The 19,767-nt window shown below is 44.4% G+C and overlaps 1 protein-coding gene across 2 annotated transcripts in view; it reads right to left on the reverse strand.

The window, feature by feature from the left end:
- PRDM10 (PR/SET domain 10) overlaps positions 1–19,767 on the reverse strand; it is a 92,218-nt gene that overhangs the window by 10,141 nt on the left and 62,310 nt on the right. The window contains exons 11-20 of one of the 2 annotated variants that reach the window (XM_013979567.2): positions 19,253–19,495; positions 17,709–17,720; positions 12,752–13,099; positions 11,031–11,186; positions 7,189–7,368; positions 6,156–6,266; positions 4,513–4,713; positions 3,741–3,884; positions 2,858–3,028; positions 999–1,139 (exon numbers count right to left, since the gene is read on the reverse strand). In XM_013979567.2, the coding sequence (XP_013835021.2) occupies positions 999–1,139; positions 2,858–3,028; positions 3,741–3,884; positions 4,513–4,713; positions 6,156–6,266; positions 7,189–7,368; positions 11,031–11,186; positions 12,752–13,099; positions 17,709–17,720; positions 19,253–19,495 (1,707 nt within the window). The remainder of the gene's footprint in view (positions 1–998; positions 1,140–2,857; positions 3,029–3,740; positions 3,885–4,512; positions 4,714–6,155; positions 6,267–7,188; positions 7,369–11,030; positions 11,187–12,751; positions 13,100–17,708; positions 17,721–19,252; positions 19,496–19,767) is intronic. The other variant, XM_013979568.2, reaches the window with a different exon arrangement.

Consider the following 19,767-nt stretch of genomic DNA (forward strand, 5'->3'; position numbering starts at 1 on the left):
TGGACTGAAACTTTTAACTACTGAGGATTACGGGCTGGACTGAAATTTAACTACTGAGGATTACGGGCTGGACTGAAACTTTTAACTACTGAGGATTACGGGCTGGACTGAAACTTTTAACTACTGAGGATTACGGCGTGCGCAGGCCTCCTTTGTGCTCTTGCCCTGGGCATGCAGGGTGGGTCTCGAGGCTTCCTTTATGGTTCACAGACCTTCACTTCATGCCCTGCTTACCTGTGTACATGTATTACATCCCTACTAGATTCTAAACTCCTTGAGGGCAAGACCTAGAAGTTTCATGCCAAGAGTAAGCATTTAATAAACATTTCTGGAATGGCTGTAGCTAGTCGCCATCACACAAAACAGTAATACTCCACAAGGTCACTGTTCCAAAATTATAGCAACAACCTAGCAATTGCAGACTGTCATACAGCCATTCGGAACAGGAAGCAAAGGCTGACGTTGTCTCCAGGAGATCAGAGGCCAGGGCTCCATCCGGAGAGGGGAAGCTAAGCACTTTATGGAGCTGTGTCCCTAATACCAACATAAAAACTGGAGGCAAAGGCGAGACTATTTAAAAGGCCAAAGGTAACTTTTTTTTTTTTTTTTTTTTTTGCTTTTTAAGGCCACATGAGCGCGGCATAAGTTCCCAGGCTTATCGAATCAGAGCTATGGCTGCCAGCCTACACCACAGCCATAGCAAGGCCGGATCCGAGCCACATCTGCGATCTACACCACCACTCAAGGCAACACCAGATCCCCGACCCGCTGAGCAAAGACAGGGATCAAACCCACAGCCTCACAGATACTAGTCAGATTTGTTTCTGATGAGCCACAACAGGAACTCCCCCAAAGATAACTCTTTCAAAGAGCAACTAGAATATCAAGGAGACCAGGTCTAGAGATAACATCTCTCCACTCTTATTCCATCCTCAGGGTCCCTAAGGCCATGTTAACCTGGGACTGGTCTAGCCTCTGGAGCAGCGGGAGCAGCTCACCTGGGATGCAGGTGCAGCTGGGGCGGGGGGCTCCGTGACCTGGATGTGCTGCACCTGGATGGCGTGCTGTGTGTAGGTCTGAGGGTCATGGAGCTGGCCGACGTCCACCGTGGACTGCTGGGACTGGTGAGGGGAAGTGGCCTGCAGGGAGGAGAAACCCAGACACACACTATTAAGGTTAAGGGAAAGCTTTCTGGAGAAAAGGCGCAGCTAAAGCAATATCCCAGCAGGAGAACAGGTGGGACTTCAGATCCAGAGCTCATTCGTTGAGAGCCCGCACCTAAGCCAAGGAGGAAAACATCAGAAAAAAAGACAGTTTTTAAAATTAGGCTTATTGCAGAGTTCCCATCTTGGTGCAGTGGAAACGAATCCAACTAGGAACCATGAAGTTGTGGGTTCGATCCCTGCCCTTGCTCAGTGGGTTAAGAATCTGGCGTTGCTGTAAGCTGTGATATAGGTAGCAGACTCAGCTCAGATCTGGCGTTGCTGTGGCTCTGGCATAGGCTGGCAGCAACAGCGCTGATTCGACCCCTAGCTTGGGAACCTCCATATGCCGCGGGTGCAGCCCTAAAAAAACAAAAGACAAAAAAATAAAAATAAAAAATAAAATTAGGCTTATCAGAATTCCCATTGTGGCTCAACGATAACAAACCCAACTAGTATCATGAGGACTTGGGTTTGATCTCTGGCCTTGCTCAGGGGGTTAAGGATCCAGCGTTGCCGTGAGCTGTGGTGTAGGTTGTAGATGCAGCTCAGATCCCACATTGCTGTGGATGTGGTGTAGGCCGGCAGCTGCAGCTCCAATCTGACCTCTAACCTAGGAACTTCCACATGCCATGGATGTGACCCTAAAAAGAAAACCTAATAAAATAAGTAAATAAATAAATAAATAAATAATAAAATGAGGCTTATTAACTGTAAGACAGTAGTGCTCTTTAATCTGGAAGAGGAGACAGAGGGAACAGAGCTCCTAATAAGAAGCTGAATGAGGAGCACTCAGGAATCAAGTCTTTTTTCCTTAAAGTTCAATTAAATTTCCTGGCATATCCTTTATGTGTTAAAAGAGATCACAGAAGAGAATTTGCTTTTAGCTTGTCACTATGAACCGCTAGAACAGTGGTTCCTAGCCTTTTATGTATTCACAGACATCTCTGAAAATCTACCAAAGTACAGACACTTTCCCCAAAGTAATGTACACGTATTTTTCAAGCAACTTCAGAGATCCACAGATTCTTCCAAACCTAAGAACCCTCCCATAAAACAATTTTTATTAAAAAATAAAGAACAGTCAATGGCAGTGGCAGCCTCTAATTTTCTGCTTTCATATTAGTTTAAAATTTTCAGAGTCCAATTTCAAAGCAGAAAGTTTGTTTCTGCGTATCTCACCATAATTAAATGAAATAATAGTTCCAGGAGGATTTTTATCTTTTAGCTCCTGGATCAGGAAGAATGAGCTACTAGTTACCTGGTAGAAGGAACACCTCTCTACTAACAAGGCACCAACTGATATTCAAAACTCAGTTATTCCTTACAGCCTCCTGCTGACATACGTCACTCAACGCCCAGGTTGGGGCTGATCAGACCAGCTCCTCGCCAAGTAGTCAACCTGGGTGCCCTAGGGTAAGAACTCAGAAGAGGCTCAGTGCTGGGTGATGGTACCTGCTGGGTAACACTGGCAGAAATCTCTTACACTGAGAGTCAGAGCCCCTCGACAGCTGGAGCTTGGCATACGCCATGACGCAGTACACAGAACCCAGTTCCACTCTGAGAACTGGGTGCCTTGTTGACCCCAGCTGCCATATGGGCTGGTGGCAAGAGGGCGTTCAGGCAGGAACAGAGAAATAAATTCAGGACAGTACCGGGGCCACCTGCACCACTTGAAGCTGTATATGCTGAGGCTGCTGCAAACCAGCCGTAGACTGTGACACAGGGATGTACTGGATTCTCTGGTAGTCCCCTGGCGGCGCCCGGTAATCCGTTGTTAAGGTCTGAGACAGTTCTGTCATAGCCTGGGTTAGCAGGTCCGTTGTCTAGAAAAATCACAAAAAGCCCGTCAGTTGATAACAGCAACTGCTTGTAGCTATTTCTGTGCTCTGAAATCCTACACAAATTTGGTCTGTCTCCCTGGCGGATCATGGGACTACAAATAAGTCCCGAGCTCAGACAGAAAAAAATCCAAAGTTAAGAAGATGTTGAGAGTTCCCTTTGTGGCTCAGTGGTAACAAACCCAACTAGTACCTGTGAGGATGTGGGTTCAATCTCTGGCCCCACTCGGTGGGTTAAGGATCCAGCATTGCTGTGAGCTGTAGTGTAGGTCACAGATGCAGCTAGGATTTGGCGTTGCTATGGCTGTGGTGTAGGCCAATGGCTACAGCTCCAATTGGACCCCTAGTTTGGGAACTTCCATTTGCTGCGGGTGCAGCTGTAAAAACAAAAAAGAAGATGTTGGAAGCCTACCTATATATCTACATCTGTCTTTTGGGGCCCAGGGAGTTACCCTGGAGATTCTTACAATCTTTCAGTGAACAAGCAGCACCAAAAATTTCCTGCTACTCCTTTTACAGAGAGCTTTGAAGAATCCCAACTAGGAGACCCAATCAGAAGCACAGTGCCTTGTGCAGAAAGCTGAAGGGTGGCGGGCTCCGTGTGCAGCCAGATAAGTACCAAGACAGCCATGGCCATGGCACTGAAGTTATGATGGGCAGTGAAGGAGAGGAGGCTCTCTCACCACCACACTCTTACCACCACAGTCTCTCCAGTCGCACTGTCTGTGGTCAAAACGGCTGGGGCTGCACTGATCACAGTTGTTGTCAGCGGCGTATGTATGGTGTTGGGGAGCTGGGCGTACTCTGGATGCTTCTTTCGAATGTGTTGTACCATCTTGGTCTAAAAAATTGTGGCAAACACCAAGAATAATTACCAGAAGTAGTTATGTTCAATATTCCTGGAATATAAATGGCTCCTAAAACCTTTCATGTTATGTCTTTAAAAAAAAAAAAAATCAGAGCAACACCGACTCTGCCTGTCCTTCCTGTATCAAGACAATGGTACAAAAGGGAAAACAGAAGAAAAAGCAAAGACTTGTGTGACCCCACACCATCCAGCAAGGTCAGAATACCTCCCATTATCCTCTGATCCCACCACTACCTGCAGCAATCAATGACAAGGCCCCCAGCAAAAATGACCCCCTTGTCAAGAACCACCACTTAAGTTCCTACGTAGAGCTGCTGTAGGCCGGAGCTCACAAACCAGAAGCAGAGAATATTCATGGGGCCAAGGGAGAAGGAACCCATGTGAGTGCTCAGGCTCTTGGATGGCACTAATTTCAGGGAGAGTCCACTGTACTCTCTTCCCATTCTGTGCTCTGGTCCCTGGTCTCAGGATGCAGCTCCTTTAGTCCCCCATCAACTCAGAAGAGGCCATCACAGCATCTGGATGAGAAGCCGTCTTCTCTTAAGCAATGCTCCCTTAAACAAGGACTGTGGCCCCAGGGTCACCCGAAGCCCTCCCATACCTTGCTGCTGTACTGTTTGGAGCAGTGAGGGCAGCAGACGGGCGGCGTAGCTATGGTGCCCGTGAGCTGGGTGTGGGTGCTCAGCATGGGGTCTGGTTCTCCAGGGCCCGCGGGACGAAGTTTCCGAATACTCGGGGGGAGCTCAGCCCCAGGATGGTTCTTCAGAATGTGGGCTTTTCGCTTGCTGGCACTTTTATAAACCTGCAAATTGAAAAGCTTTGCCATGAAAACAGTGTCTAGTTCCTCCTTCTCGCTTAAAGCAAATAATTTCACTACAGGAAATGAGAAAAAGTATTCACGTAGCCCACAAGAAAATTTATTTTCAGATACATGGAAGGATAGTGAGGATAAATGTAAACTAGAATAACATAGGAACATAATATAGCTGGGACTTCCCGTTGCGGAGCAGTGGAAATGAATCTAACTAGCATCCATGAGGATGCAGGTTCGATCCCTGGCTTCACTCAGTGTGTTGAGGAGCCAGCATTGCTTTGGCTGTGGCCAGCAGCTGTAGCTCTGGTTCGACCCCTAGACTGGGAACTTCCATGTGCCTTGGGTGTAGCCCTTCAAAAAATACGTGTGTGTGTGTGTGTGTGTGTGTGTGTGTGTGTGTGTGTGTGTGTGTAGGTATGCATGGCATCTTCCTTGAATTTATATATCTAATGATAGTAATGGTAAAAGTATCCTTTGCCCTGAAGTTTAAAAGGTGGATATGCAGTTATAGAAAGAATTGTTTCTCAGGCCAGTTGTCTTTGGCCTTTCTGTCAAAGCTCCCTTGTGATGTACATAGTTGACCATTAGATGCCAAAGAATCTTCCAAAATGGCAAGTCCAATAGCAACTAGTACCTGTAGTGGTGAATCTGTGCTTAAAAAAACATTTCTTACTTTTAAGTTGATGCTACTTATATGTAGCTTATACTATACACAGCTGACATTGTATAAAGAAACAATATTACAATGAAACAATAAATGCAGATTCTATTCCTGTCTTTTTTTAACTACACAAAAGTTAAGAACAGAATAGTACAAATAGAGTATTTTACCACAGAACTCTTTCACATCCCACTCAATTTTCTAGAAATCCAAAATCTACTGTATCTTTTACAAGCAGGATGATGAACTCTCATTTTAGAGCTTGGGAACTGAAAACGAATTCATATACTAAATTCTTGGTAATAAGCCTCTTCTTTTACAGCAAAAATCACAGAGAGAAAGAAAAACAAAATCAACTAATTATTAAGAAAAAATTTTGGCTTCAAATGAGGCTGCATTTTTTTTTTTTTTTTTTTTGGTCTTTTTAGGGCTGTACCCATATGGAAGTTCCCAGGCTAGGGGTCAAATCGGAGCTGCAGCCTACACCACAGCCACAGCAACACCAGATCCTTAAACCACTGAGCGAGACCAGGGATCAAACTTGCGTCCTCATGGATACTAATCAGGTTCATTACCACTGAGCCACAATGAGAACTCCTTTTTATTTTTTGCTCACCCCTTCTTGTCGAAATGAAAAACTACCGAGAGAAAAGGACCCATCCGTTGAGAGACACTGCGAGGTCCTAGTATATATTTATGCACGCAGACGCCTGGCCCCCACAGAGCAGGGCTCCCACAGAGATATCCTGTGGGCACGGTCTCCCTTTACCTTATCACAGTACTGACAAAAGTAGTCCCGGTTGGGCTTTATGATGGGTAGAGTTAACTCTGGCACCTCTTCTATCTTCATGTCTGGGTGCCTCTTTGATAAGTGATTTACCTAGAAGGAAAAAAAAGCAAATGAGAAAAAGACAACCCCATTACAAGCAGACACTGAACAAACACTTTTGATATTAACTGCTAGAAGCTGAAATTCTCTGAAGCAATGTCCCCAAACAGAAGGCTTTAGGCCAGAACCAGCACTGCCAGATCCCTGAGATACCAGGAGTTAACAGTAATTCAGCAAATGACTGAAAGTGAATTGAGTGGCTGTGGATTCCAATAACAGTCTTTGACTGAAAGAGCTGCTGGTGGGAAAAGGAATTCTTACCGGAGCAGGAATTTCTTGTGTGAATTCTCCGATGCAAGCCTATCTTTCATTATTTAGTGCCCTTGCTTTACTGAGGACATTGAATGAGATACAAACTAAGGTTCTTACGTATAAGGAACGCTCTATGCCTTAGCTCCTGGCAGAAGGATATTCTGCAAAAACTATGATCAGGGCAAAATGAAGTGAGAATGGAAAGCTGGCTCTCCGGGTGTTTCTGCTGACCTGGTTCCCAGAGGCCGCCCTGATGGCAAGATCCCCCCTTCGACTGCTGTGTCATATACGGAACAGAGAGGGACTGACAGAAATGATCGGCATGGGGACTGGGGTAAAGGTCCCACCAGAAAAGTATGGTCAGGAACACAGAAGAGAGCAGGGAGCGAAAACACAGAACAGAGACTGAGACGGGCAAAGCAAAATGAAACTAGTCATGAAAAGTGATTGAAAAAGGGCTTCTTCCAAGAGACATCAGAAATGAACTGGGCAAAGGGGGGCAAGGGGAGACTGCGAAGGAGACAAGCCCCCCTGTTGGGAACTGTTGGCTTCTGCTTTGTGCCCAGCCAGTGATGAAACCCAGTGAGAGATGGAGGACAGGATACGGTGCCAGGCCGTCTCCTGGGCAGACGCAGGCAGGCCTGGAAACCAGGGCACTGACCAGCATGCCTCGTCTCCGGAAGCCCATCATACACAGGCGGCACTTGAACGTGAAGCTGTCATAGTCGGTCGACGTGATGCGTGGCTTGAAGGTCTTAGAGCGGCTGATGCGGTCGGCTTTCTTGGCCTCCCTCTCAGGGTTGTGCATCCTTTGCATGTGTTCCCGTAGCTTGTCTTTTCGCTATTCAGAGAGAATTTTTGAGAGGGCATGGGGGTGGGGAGTGGGGGTAAAAAATATTTAATTGAAGGGATAAAACAAAATCAGCACGAGTTAGCAGTAACACAACCCAGCAGGCTGCATCCAAGTTGCTGGACTGCAACGTACAGGGACGTGGCAACGGTGGCTGGGAATTACTCTGTTCACTAGCGAGCAGGTGCATTCCAGTGAGCCTTGATTTAACATGACCACTCAGTTTGAAAGCTACATACTGATTTTTGAGAGGAAAGACTTTGCATTGATGTAGAAGAGATCAAAGGGCACATGGAGTATGTTTGGTATTAAGATATTGATAATGAATGGTAGGTAATATTGATTGACAAAGCAGTGTGTAATCATTTTCACATGTTTTAAAACACGTCATGACATTCTTTTTTTTTTTTTACTGTCTTTTTAGGGCTGCACCCATTGAATATGTTGGTTCCCAGGCTAGGGGTCAAATGGGAGCTGTAGCTGCCAGCCTACGGCACAGCGACAGCAACTCCGGTCTGAGCCGCCTCTGCAACCTATACCACATCTCACAGCAATGCTGGACCCTTAACCCACTGAGCGAGGCCAGGGATCAAACCCGCATCCTCATGGATACTAGTCGGGCTCATTAACCACTGAACCATGATGGGAATTCCATATCATGACATTCTTTAAATCCCAAATGAATTTAAATAAGTATCTCTTACATATAGATTTAGAAGTTCAGATGAGCAGTATGCTGCCTGCTATGGACAGGGCCCATGGTCTAGGTCACAGCTCTCGGTCTAATGACAGAATCTACCGACACATATTGATGTGAATCCCCAGACAGAAAATTAGGCAGAGCCCATCCTGAATAAAAACAAATCCCAAAAATGGCAGCTCCCTATTCAGTGAGGCTCTGCTCTTGGACATATGGTTAAACTGTTATTGGTTTTTTGTTTGTTTGTTTTTGTCCTTTTAGGGCCGCAACCACGGCATATTGAGGTTCTCAGGCTAGGGGTCAAATTGGAGCTGTAGCCGCTGGCCTACGCCACAGCCACAGCAATGCAAGATTCGAGCTGGGTCTGCGACCTACACCACAGCTCACGGCAACGCGAGGCCAGGGATTGAACCTGCAGCCTCACGGTTCCTAGTCAGATTCATTTCCACTGCATCACGATAGGAACTCCCTGCTATTGGTTTTGTAGAGATTTTGAGATTTTTCCACCATTCCCGTTCTTTCCACATTTTGGTATGGGAGTGTTTCTGTAACTACTTCATTTACTTAACATTCTCTGACTGCCCACCATGTATCTGGAACCATGCTAGGTTCAGAGTGTAATGCTAGGCACCCCCAGTAGCTTCCCTCTTCTGCTACAATAGATGTGACCCAACTGCTCTTCCTTCCTGCCCCATCCACCCTCGTTTCTGGAACACCCAGGAGAGAAATTCATTGCTCCCTACCTACAGTAAAATTTGGATTAAAAACACCACCCTAGGGAGTTGCCTTTGTGGTCCGGCAGTTAATGAACCCGACTGGGATCCATGAGGATGCGGGTTCGATCCCTGACCTCACTCAATGGGTTAAGGATCGGTCATTGCCATGAGCTATGGCATAGTATGCAGACACAGCTTGGATCTGGCATTGCTGTGGTGTAGGCCAGCAGCTGTAGCTCTGATTTGGCCCCTAGCCTGAGACTTTCCATCTGCAGCAGGTATGGCCCTAAAAAGTGAAAAAACAGAAACAAAAACAAAAACCACCACCCTAAATAATAGCGTTTCTCTTTAGTCCAAATACAATGATAAAGCTCACGACCATCTCAGACCTCTGCTACATTTCTACTTTTTCCTAAGTATCAGTATTCACTAATTTACCCCCACCTATTCCCTTTAAACAGACCAATTTATTTTAACTGAATCACTACATAAACCCCAAAGCCTAGCACTAATACTACACCGTACTATTCAAGTGTCAGACATTTGTGGAATGCCAAATCTCCAGAAGGCCTTTCCACAACAACAGCTCCAAAACCAGTCATCATCTCCCCACCCCCTCCTCCTGCCCCAGGCTTGCTCCTGCATCAGAAGTGGTTGCCAGCAGCGAGCCCGCCAACCTACAACTCTTACTGTCCACCCTTCCCACTTCCACCCAGATGCCAGATCCCAACAGCTCTCACTCAGACACAGTCCTGAGTACCAGTGCTCTGCCCCAGGCCCACGGCCTATACCTCAGGGCAGTCCCAGCTCTCAGACGCCATAACACACATTCCACAAAACTTGAGCTTTGAAAATTACTTTCTATTTCTCTTTAACGTCTCCATATTCTGTACAAATCTCTCCTTTTAAAATTCATTCTCCTTTGAGTTCACGTCATGGCGCAGTGGTTAACGAATCCGACTAGGAACCATGAGGTTGCCGGTTCGATCCCTGGCCTTGCTCAGTGGGTTGAGGATCCAGTGTTGCCGTGAGCTGTGGTGTAGGTTGCAGACGTGGCTCAGATCCCGTGTTGCTGTGGCTCTGGTGTAGGCTGGCAGCTACAGCTCCGATTAGACCCCTAGCCTGGGAATCTCCATGTGCCAAGGGAGTGGCCCTAGAAATGGCAAAAAAAGACAAAAAAAAAAAAAAAAAAAAAAGAAAGAAAAAAAATTCATTCTCCTCTCCTGAATCCATATCTGACTCTTCCAGTTTCTAGGACAGCATGATCTACACTCACATCCTGCAGAGTGTCTTTCAACGACATCTGCATTTCCCAATGAAGTATATTTTGTTTTATTTTATTGCTTTTTAGGGCCACACCTGCAGCATATGGAAGTTCCCAGGCTAGGGGTAGATTGGAGCTACAGCTGACGGCCTACACCACAGCCACAGCAATGCGGGATCCAAGCTACACCAGTGACCTACATCACAGCTCACAGCAACGCCAGATCCTTAACCCAATGAGCAAGGCCAGGGATTGAACCTGCATCCTCAGTGGATCTTAGTCGGGTTTCTTAACCGCTGAGCCACGAAGGGAACTCCCCAGGAACTCCTCAATATGTCTTTTTTTTTTTGGCTCTGCCTGTGGCATGTGTAGGTTCCTGGGCCAGGGATCGAACCCGAGGCGCTATTGCAGGCTGCAACACAGCTGTGGCCACACCAGAGCCTTAACCCCCTGCACCACAAGGGAATTTCCTCAGATGTGTTTGTTTAACTCTTATCTCTGAGTCTCCTATGGGTTTTTCCTTTACTTTCTTCTAAATTCCAGGTAGGTTACTAATACTTGGTATTTTTTATCTTAATCCTGGAAGTCATTAACACTCCCCAAAGTAGTCTAAGCCCTCTCAACAGTCAACAGATCTCCCACCTCTGCTGGATGAAGGTCTGGATGCCCAGGGCTCAATTATCGGGCTCCTATACTTAATAAGTGCTCAGTACAAATCTCTTGATTTGGTGGGTAAAAGTCCTCTTAGGAGCTGCTTGATAGCAATTTAGTTCTGTTCATTACACACTTGGGATTCTTGTAGGAGATGCACTATCACTCTGTTGGGGGATTTGAATTAATTATTTGGGGAAAGTAAGGTGAGTTTCCCCCTTAATTTTATCATAATAACTAAATCAAACGAGGCACAAAGTACATCTCACATCTGTTCTTTGAGCAGGCTCTAGTCCTCAGTGGCCACCCGCTGGTTACTCACCTTAAACTGCTTCCCACACGTGGAACACAGGAAATCCTTGCGGTCCGAGTGTCGGAGCATGTGCAGCCGCAGCTTGTCGGGCCGGCAGAAAGCCTTGTCGCACTCTGTACACTGATAGATCTTTTCTGAGTGGAAGCTTCGCACGTGTTTTTTCACCTGGCAGTGAAGACAGAAAGTCAGGGGGCTCAGGCGCCACGGAAATGACAAAAAGGCAGCTCATGGCCGCTAGAGGGAGCCAAACGCATTGCTATGGGTCCTCATCCACCTGGCACCTGAGCCGATCCGCTGTGACTGGTAACTGACCTCGAAACACCACCCTGTCGGAGAGAAACAGAGCAGCCAGAAAGCCTTACAGACAGGACTTGAAGAGCAGGAAGAAAATACTTGCTTAGTCCAAGGCCTGAGCACATGGGACCTATTTTTCTTTCTCTCTTTTTTTTTAAGATTAAAAGCAGGAGTTCCTTTGGATTTAAATGAATCCTGATCAAAGTTATCTATAAGAAGACACTTTTTCCTGCCTCCAACGTGTATAGAAATAATTTAGCCCCTTTTAGTAACTGGTCCTTTTACATGTTCTATAAAATCAGGTTCTGAAGAATTAAAGACATGAATTAGATGAAATAAAACACATTATCCATTTATGAAGACAACGGAAGTGTCATTTCCCCTTAATTGGGACTTATTCCTTGTACTCTTAAGGTAACTTAATATGGCCTCTGAACTCTCTTAGCTATAAATATTCAGGGAAGAAGAGTTATGGATGGGAGCTAAGTAGTGAGTCACATAAAACCATCCCTATAAGACGTTTCCCTTCATTATTTTTGAAGTCTCTTTTACCACTAAATTCTTTTCTAATTGTTTGTATAAAGTTAGAAAATCACCAAGACTCTCAATACTAGCAGAACTATGATGAAATCCTAGTCTCTTTTTGCTTTGTTAATTTAAAAAAAGAGAAAGAGAGGTTTGTTGTTGTTATTGTTCTCTTTCTCGGCCTTGAGTGTAGCATGCAGAAGCTCCCAGGCCTGGGATCAAACCCATACCACAGCAATGGCTGGAGCCACAGCAGTGACAATGCCAGATTCCTAACCCACCGAGCCACCAGGGAACTCCAGAGAGAGAATATTTTTATTAGATATTCAGATTTACTTATTCGTTCACTGGCATATAATAATATCATCACTTGAAGTCCAAATGAAATCATGAATATTCTGGAATTTATCCCCACCCATTTTGCTCCAGAATACAATACAGGAAAGGAGATCAGTGCTTAATATACAAGTACATTATATACCAACTTTCTCTTTACTTCTTTCCAAAGTGCATCACCTTAGTAGTGCAAGACAGGACACCATGGTAGCAGGAAGAAAATCTTTCCAGGCCAGGAAATGGGAATGTCTTTTGCAGGGTCTGTATATTTTATGAGTAGTGGGTTTGGCAAGGATTAAGCAAGATTTTATAAAAAATACATCCAGATCTGGGTATCTAGTACTTGTAATTCAACTAAATGTTTAAATGCCAATGTCTTATTTGGACAATTAAGGGTCATAATAATCTTTTGCTTATCAAAAGTAGTTTGATTGAAGAAGTATCATTCTCAGCTATACAGTTGATGCAAAGAAGGGATGAAAGTGCAGATGTTAGGCCGACTCAATTTTCCAAAAATCAACGTTTCTTTCACCTAAAAAAGGAAGCATATAGGAATCTCAGTAGTAGACACTCACCTGGATAAAATCTGGGAACCGTTTCTTACAAGTTGGGCAGGTGAAGTAGCCATCATTGATATGAATGGCCACATGATCTTTCAACAAATCAAGACGGTCAAAGGATTCTGGGCAAAAAATGCAAGAGTAAGTCTTCTGGTCTGAGTGGAGCTTCATGTGGCTCTCCAAGGACGCACTGCTGATGAAGCCCTTGTTACAGAGGTCACAGGTCAACGGGCAGTTCCCCTCCCGCCCATGGAAGCGCAAGTGTTGGTCCAGTTTGTCCTTTTCACGGAAGGCCTTCCCACACTGCAAACATTTAAAAGGCCGGAAAGACTTCCGAATAAAGAGATGCTGAAGAGCTGCGTTCTGAAAAACACACACAAATGAGATTATTTAGTGAGTAAATTGAGTGCAAGCAGTGTGCACATTTTTAGGGAAAAGGGATGCTCTCTGCCATCACAGACTTTCCACAGAAAGTAAACTCTAGGACGCACAGTGAAAGGAAGATTTTTCTGGTGAAGACATTAAAAATGAAGCCATCCCCAAAGAAGTCCATCTTGAAAAGACAAACTCTGGTGTTCTGTTTTATGTCTGTGTGTGTGTTTTCTTTTGAAAGGATCCAAGTAACATTCAAAAAATAGAGGACTTATAAAACAAATCCCAGAGTGAGACAGAATAAAAATTGAAGATTTGGAAGAAATGACTTGGGATGAGTCACACATGCATGAAGAGGCTGGAGCAAGTCAGCCAAATGTTACTTGTTGAAGTCTTTGAGGAAAAGAACTTGAAGCTCCATTAAAATGTTTAGCAAAAATAAAGATAATAAAAAGAACAGAAGCGTAGTACTTGCCAGGGCTGGGGGAAGGAAGCAGTGAATATGGGGTTTCTTTTCAGGGTGAAGAAAATGTTCTGGAATTAGTGGTGACGGTTGTGCAGCTTTGGGAATATATAAAAACCACTACGAAACAGTGAACTTTATGGTTATGTGAAGCATACCTCAATTTATGAAAAAGAAAGAGAAAGGAGGATACAGATTGACATGAGCGTACTGGCTGCTGAGACAAGATATATAAGCACACAGCAGAAATGGAGTATATGCATTCATCACTTCCTACTTAGGAAACGCAGAGGACAGCTTCTCAGTATAGCTAGTTAGTTCCATTGGTTAGAATGCCATGCTAACAAGGTTAAGCTTATCTCTCTGTTCCCTACCTAAACTAGTCAGTTTTGCTCTCTTTTTTTTTTTTTTTTTTTCTCCAGTCACAGATCGCACTTCTGATGCTGATTAGCCACCTTGTAAATTCATGCAATGGTTATAGGGAATCCAAATGAGAGAATATGGATACTCAATGCAAATTCATCACCACCACTGGGAAAACAACTCATGCTCTACTGAGAGCAAATCAACAGAATCATCTTTCACACGGAGAATACAGAATCATTGTTTTAGTTCTACTATAATGAAGACTCATTCATAAATTCCTCAAAACACCAGGGGCAAAGCTCTAGATAGCTACGGGGTGGGGGGGGGAAATCCCTCAAAAAATACATGTATCTGTGAATGGGTATGTTTACATAACTATAAGGGAACAGTAATTAAAGGGTTAATGGCGCTCTTACTGCATGGATAATGGAGATCAGTATCTGGGCAATGAAAAGAGTGCAATGAACAATGATTAAAACCTTAATTTCAAATTACAAGCAGCAACTTCTAAACCAAATTTAATGTGAAGTAATCACTGAAGGGAAAGCAAAATGATTACTTTTGAGTTAGTGAAAATTCTGAACATAGTTACTATATAACAGAAAAGACCTTCTCGGGGCTTCTCTAATACGACTGGGAGAGATATTTTACCTGCTCATTTTTTGGGGGGGCCATGCCCATGGCATGCAAAAGTTCCCAGGCCAGGAATCGAACCCAGGCACAGTAGTGACATGCTGAGTCCTTAACCACTAGAATTCCCCTCCTCCTTTATCTTGAGTAGATACTGAGCAACCCTGTGTCTTCCCCTGTTAGCCAGGGCTACATCATGTTTTATCCTCCTTTGTATCTAGAGCTCTTAAAAAAAAAAATAGCTTAGCTCATAGGAAGTGATTGATAAACATTTGCAAATTAATGGGATTCGTGTGTGAGAGGGTTTTTTTTTTTTTGCTTTTTTTAGGATATCCCCAGGCTGGGGTCAAATCGGAGCTGCAGCTGCCGGCCTACACCACAGTCACAGCCACAGCATTGCCAGATCTGAGCCATGTCTGCGACCTATGCCACAGCTCACAGCAACACCAGATCCTTTACCCACTGAGCAAGGCGAGGGATCAAACCCACGTCCTCATGGATACTAGTCAGGTTCAGTTCATTACCTCTGAGCCACAGTGGGAAATCCTAATGAAATATGTTTTATATGAAAATCAAAAAGAATTATTTCAAGATCTTTTCCGGAGCATAAGGGACTATAAAGAACTTTTTCAAATCAGCTCCAGAGCTTCCTTTCACTTCATTACATTGTTTACCAGTGACCTAATCTTTTTACTCTATCAGGACAGATCCTTATTTTACATAAAAGCTCTTGAGATTCTGGCTAACTTTCAAAAACTTATGGAATGGGTAAGCAATGAGATCCTGTGCAGAGCACTGGGAACTATATCTAGCCACTTATGATGGAGCAGGATAATGTAAGAAACAAGAATGTATATATATATATGTACATGTGACTGGGTCATCTTGCTGTACAGCAGAAAATTGACAGAATACTGTAAACCAGCTATAATGGAAACAAATAAAAATAATTAAAATTTAAAAAAAAAAAAAGAAAGCAAGAGCCAAAGATGGCTATTCCTCTAAATAAACAAAAATTACCCCCCCCCAAAAAAAAAAACTCATGGAAATATGACAAATGAACAAACACTATTGTGAGATTCAGAGATTCAAGATTCAGAGTGCCTGGGGAATGTAACAATCGTTTCCTTTACCCAAGTTCAGTGACGTTTCCAAGGGCAGACACAATGCACAACCACCTGGGTCCCGTGGGATTCCACGTCCCCTTGGGTGCCAAATCTAGAACTCTATTAGGCTCACAAGTCTCCTGCCACCTCGGATTAGTGTGAGTGGCCCCAGACACTTGCCCTAAACCAGCAGCCATGGGGCTCCACCTTCTTAGTTCTATTGACAAACTTTGTTCTTATCATCTTTTTCATTTCCATGGAGCCCTGCACATTGTCAAAGTATTCAGGAACTAGACTGTGTTTCCTGATCGAATGATCCTAATATAACCCTCTAACTACCAGGCAGAGGAGGTGCTGAAACTGCTGCCCCCACTCCCCAACCCACTAGCAGGCCATTTCTACTCTACGGCATCTTCTGCAGTTTAGAGCTGCAGTGGTGCACATTTTCTAGAAGAAATTATTTTAAAATGTGGAAGCAGCAGAGATGGGTCTCAGAGCTGTTGTCAGCCAACCACTACATACTGGACGGTACATAAGCTACGCTAAAGTGCCAAGGAGTTCCCACTGTGACGCAGTAGTTTAGAATCTGACTGCTGTGGCTTGGGTCACTGCGGAGGTGCAGGTTTGATCCCCAGCCCAGCGTGGTGGGTTAAAGGATCTGGCATTGCCGCAACTGTGACATAAGTCACAGCTGCAGCTCGGATTCAGTCCCTGGCTCGGGAACTACTAAATGCTGTGGGTGCAGCCATAAAAAATAAATAAATAAAGGTGCCAAAATGGCATAGTTGCTAAAACATGTGATGAGAAATTCACTGAAATGAATTCTGAGATAGAGCGTCTGCTGTGGCTCAGCAGTGATGAACCCAACTAGTATCCATAAGGACTCAGGTTCAATCTGTCCCCTCTCAGTGGGTTAAGAAGCCAGCCTTGCCATGAGCTATGGTGTAGGTCACATATTTGGCTCGAATCTGGTATTGTCATGGCTGTGGCATAGGCCGGCAGCTGCAGCTCTGATTTGACCCCTAGCCTGGGAACTTCATATGCCATGAGTGCAGCCCTTAAAAAAAAAAAAAAAGAAAGAAAGAAATGAATTCTGTGACAACAAATTCTTTGCAGACAAAAACCATTAAAATGTTTCTAAAATATGATATTAAGAGCTAAAGGAATCTGATTTTTTTTTAATTTTTAAAAAAATGTTTTGTATTTAGGAACCTAAATTATTGATCTGATTTTTTATTATTTTGATCTAGGATATCAATGTTTCTTTTCTTTTTTTTTTTTTTTTTTAAGCAATTTTTCTCTGGCCTGCTTTCTGCTCAGTTTTCAAAAGCTTTGGTGCAGGAGCCCCACCCAACATACCTTCCTCTCCACTATCCTCCAAGTGGCATCTGTGCGAGGGTCAGGCCAGCGTGTGCACAGTCCCGTAACCACATCAAGCACATTCCTGTGTCTCAGCCTTTGATGCCATGGCTGCCCTCCTCTGAAATGGTCTACCTTCCTCCTGTCTCTCTTTCAAGGACAAGTTTAAGATTTACATCACCAATGAATTATTCCCCAACTCCATCTTTCTTTGGCCTTTCACTCTTCCAACTTCCTATAGCGATTATAGGCTTTTCCTTTAAATTTAGCACTTCACTGTGACCCATCTTACATTAACATCGTCTGTCAAATTAGACTGCAAGATCCCAGGGGAAAGGACTCCAGTGAAAATGCTACTGGGTTTCGGCAGTGCTACACATACAGTATGAACTCAGAGCCACTGCAAAAGTCTTTCGGTTGTTTCAGAGCTGGAAGGGACCTTGCAGATCACTTAGTCCTACCATGTGTTGTGTGTATGTGCAAATTGCAGCCCACGGTTTAACTCGCTTCCTATTTGGAAATACATTATTGGTATTCATTAACTAATTTGCGTTTATAGCAACCAAATTGTCGTTTCCACCAGGATTTAGTAAGTACAGGTTGCAAAGAACAGCAGGTCAGGCAAACACTTAAATAACATTCTGTTATGTGAGTGAAACACAGGAAAAAAACCTACCTGCAGCTCCAACTGAGCAGGCAGCATTAGAGGAGAGAAAAATAGTTACATTACCAATGGGGTTGGAAGGCTTCCCTTCAGTTGGTCATTACCAATCTGGATAGAAAAGATGAAAAAATACATAGCCCTGCTTTTTAGAATGTGTGAGAGGAAAAAAAAAAAAAATAGCTCACCTAAGACTGACCTCCAAAAGCCACATGCACGTGGCTTTGGCTGTGACACAAGGAACTTTGTACTAGAGCACAAGTACCAGCATGGCTACACTACCCTTGCACATGTGGACTTTAGTTGTTTTCCTTCAAAAAAATTAAATCTAGCAAGCATTTCTCTGGACTCAATGAAAAATCAGAATGGCCAAAGCAGAAAAGACAGTTATTTGCATAAGAGGGTGCAATGCAGATTGGGAAATCTTGTAGCATGATGAATGGAAGGTATTCATAGCTTTCTGCCTTTCTGGTCTGTATGTGTTTACACATTCTTTTGAAATGACATACATGGAGGCACACATTTTCAAAGTTTCCATGTCAGGACCCTGCTAAAGGCCTCGGTGTGCTCAGGGCTCTTCCATCCTGTCACACGGTACAAACGTTTAAATGCATTTTTACATGAAGGGATGGACTATTCGGCTGTTCAAGATCCCTTCTAGCCTACAGGCAAATGAGAAGACCCAAGAAACATAAACTAAAATGATCAACCATCTAGAAACTGGGAAGTTATACAAAAAGTCTCTCTCATCCACACATGAAGGACAAAGGAAAGGCTTGAAACGCCCTGCTGCCACAAACATGGGTTGAAGTGACTGTTTTCTGGATGTAAATTGTCAGCAAGGGCGCTCATCCCATAAAACCACGTTGCTCTCCACACTCATCCCCTGCAGGTTCTAACTCACACTCGAGGCTATGAGTGACATGGGGATAAAACACACCTGGCCCAGCAGCCAGACAGGCCCTGCAGCCACAGGGTCTAAAGTCAAGACGTAGGTCACGTAGGTCACTGCCCTACCCCTAAACTTGATGGTTAGCTCTGAGCTGCCTCAGTGTGTGGGCTGCACCTGCCCTATCAACCTAGACACGGTTCCTTTGCACTGACAAGTCATGGCATTTGCCAGCCATCCCTTGGAAACCGCCAATAACCAAATTCAAAACCCAAAATTAACTTGAGAACTGTGATTAGGCACAAATTAGGCTGGCTTAAATACAAGTAACTATTATAACTCAATGTACTTATTTCTCCAGTTCCAGTCTGTGAGTAAGGGATCCAGAGAGCTACCCTACTCTAACCACAGCAGTCCAGAAGCTGCCAAGAGCCAGGCTCCCGTGCCATGGCTAAATTGGTCAAACCTAAGACCAGCCATTCCAGCCTGCCATGGAACACAGTGACTCCGAGAAATAGTTAATACTTTCTTCCAAAGTGAGGAGCTTGAGCGTGTGATAGGCCAGATGCAAGGTTTAGAAGTGGATGGCGAACGGCTTGGCACCTACAAAGCTGGCCGCCTGCAGCAAGGTCAGCGCCCACCCAGGAGAGGGAGCTGGCTTCCCACTTACTCGGATGCGCTTGGCCCTGCGCATATCGTCGGCTGTCAGGGTGCTTGGGGCTGGCAGCACGCTCTCCTCATGCTGGGGCTGCAGGTGTAGCTCGTGTGTTTCTGGCTCGTGCTCCAGAGAAGATGCCGCTTCCTGTGGCAGCTGAGGGATTGGGAGAGGGGTCTGCTCTGGTTGATCCAGCCCATTCAGAGCCGCTGGTTCAGCCTCATCAAACTGTTCCTTGGTAGAAAAATGTAGCAAGTCCTGAAATGACAATAACCGAGAATTATCTCCCTACCTAGATGGACATTAGTGCTAGGATTTAGAATCGCTGCTTTTTTTTTTAAATGATGCTCAGATAAAATGTTTTCCTTCTGAGAGGGTTAATTAGTTTAGCATCTATAGGACTTGGAAACCATGAGATAGTTAGTCCAGATCATTGAATGAGGAAAAGACTATGACAGGACTCTTCTGGAATATCATAATTGTAATTATTTAAACTAATTAAATGGAGTCTGCAGTAGTGTCCCTGGACA

Source organism: Sus scrofa, chromosome 9 (assembly GCF_000003025.6).
Source record: "Sus scrofa isolate TJ Tabasco breed Duroc chromosome 9, Sscrofa11.1, whole genome shotgun sequence".
Lineage (NCBI taxonomy): Eukaryota > Metazoa > Chordata > Mammalia > Artiodactyla > Suidae > Sus > Sus scrofa.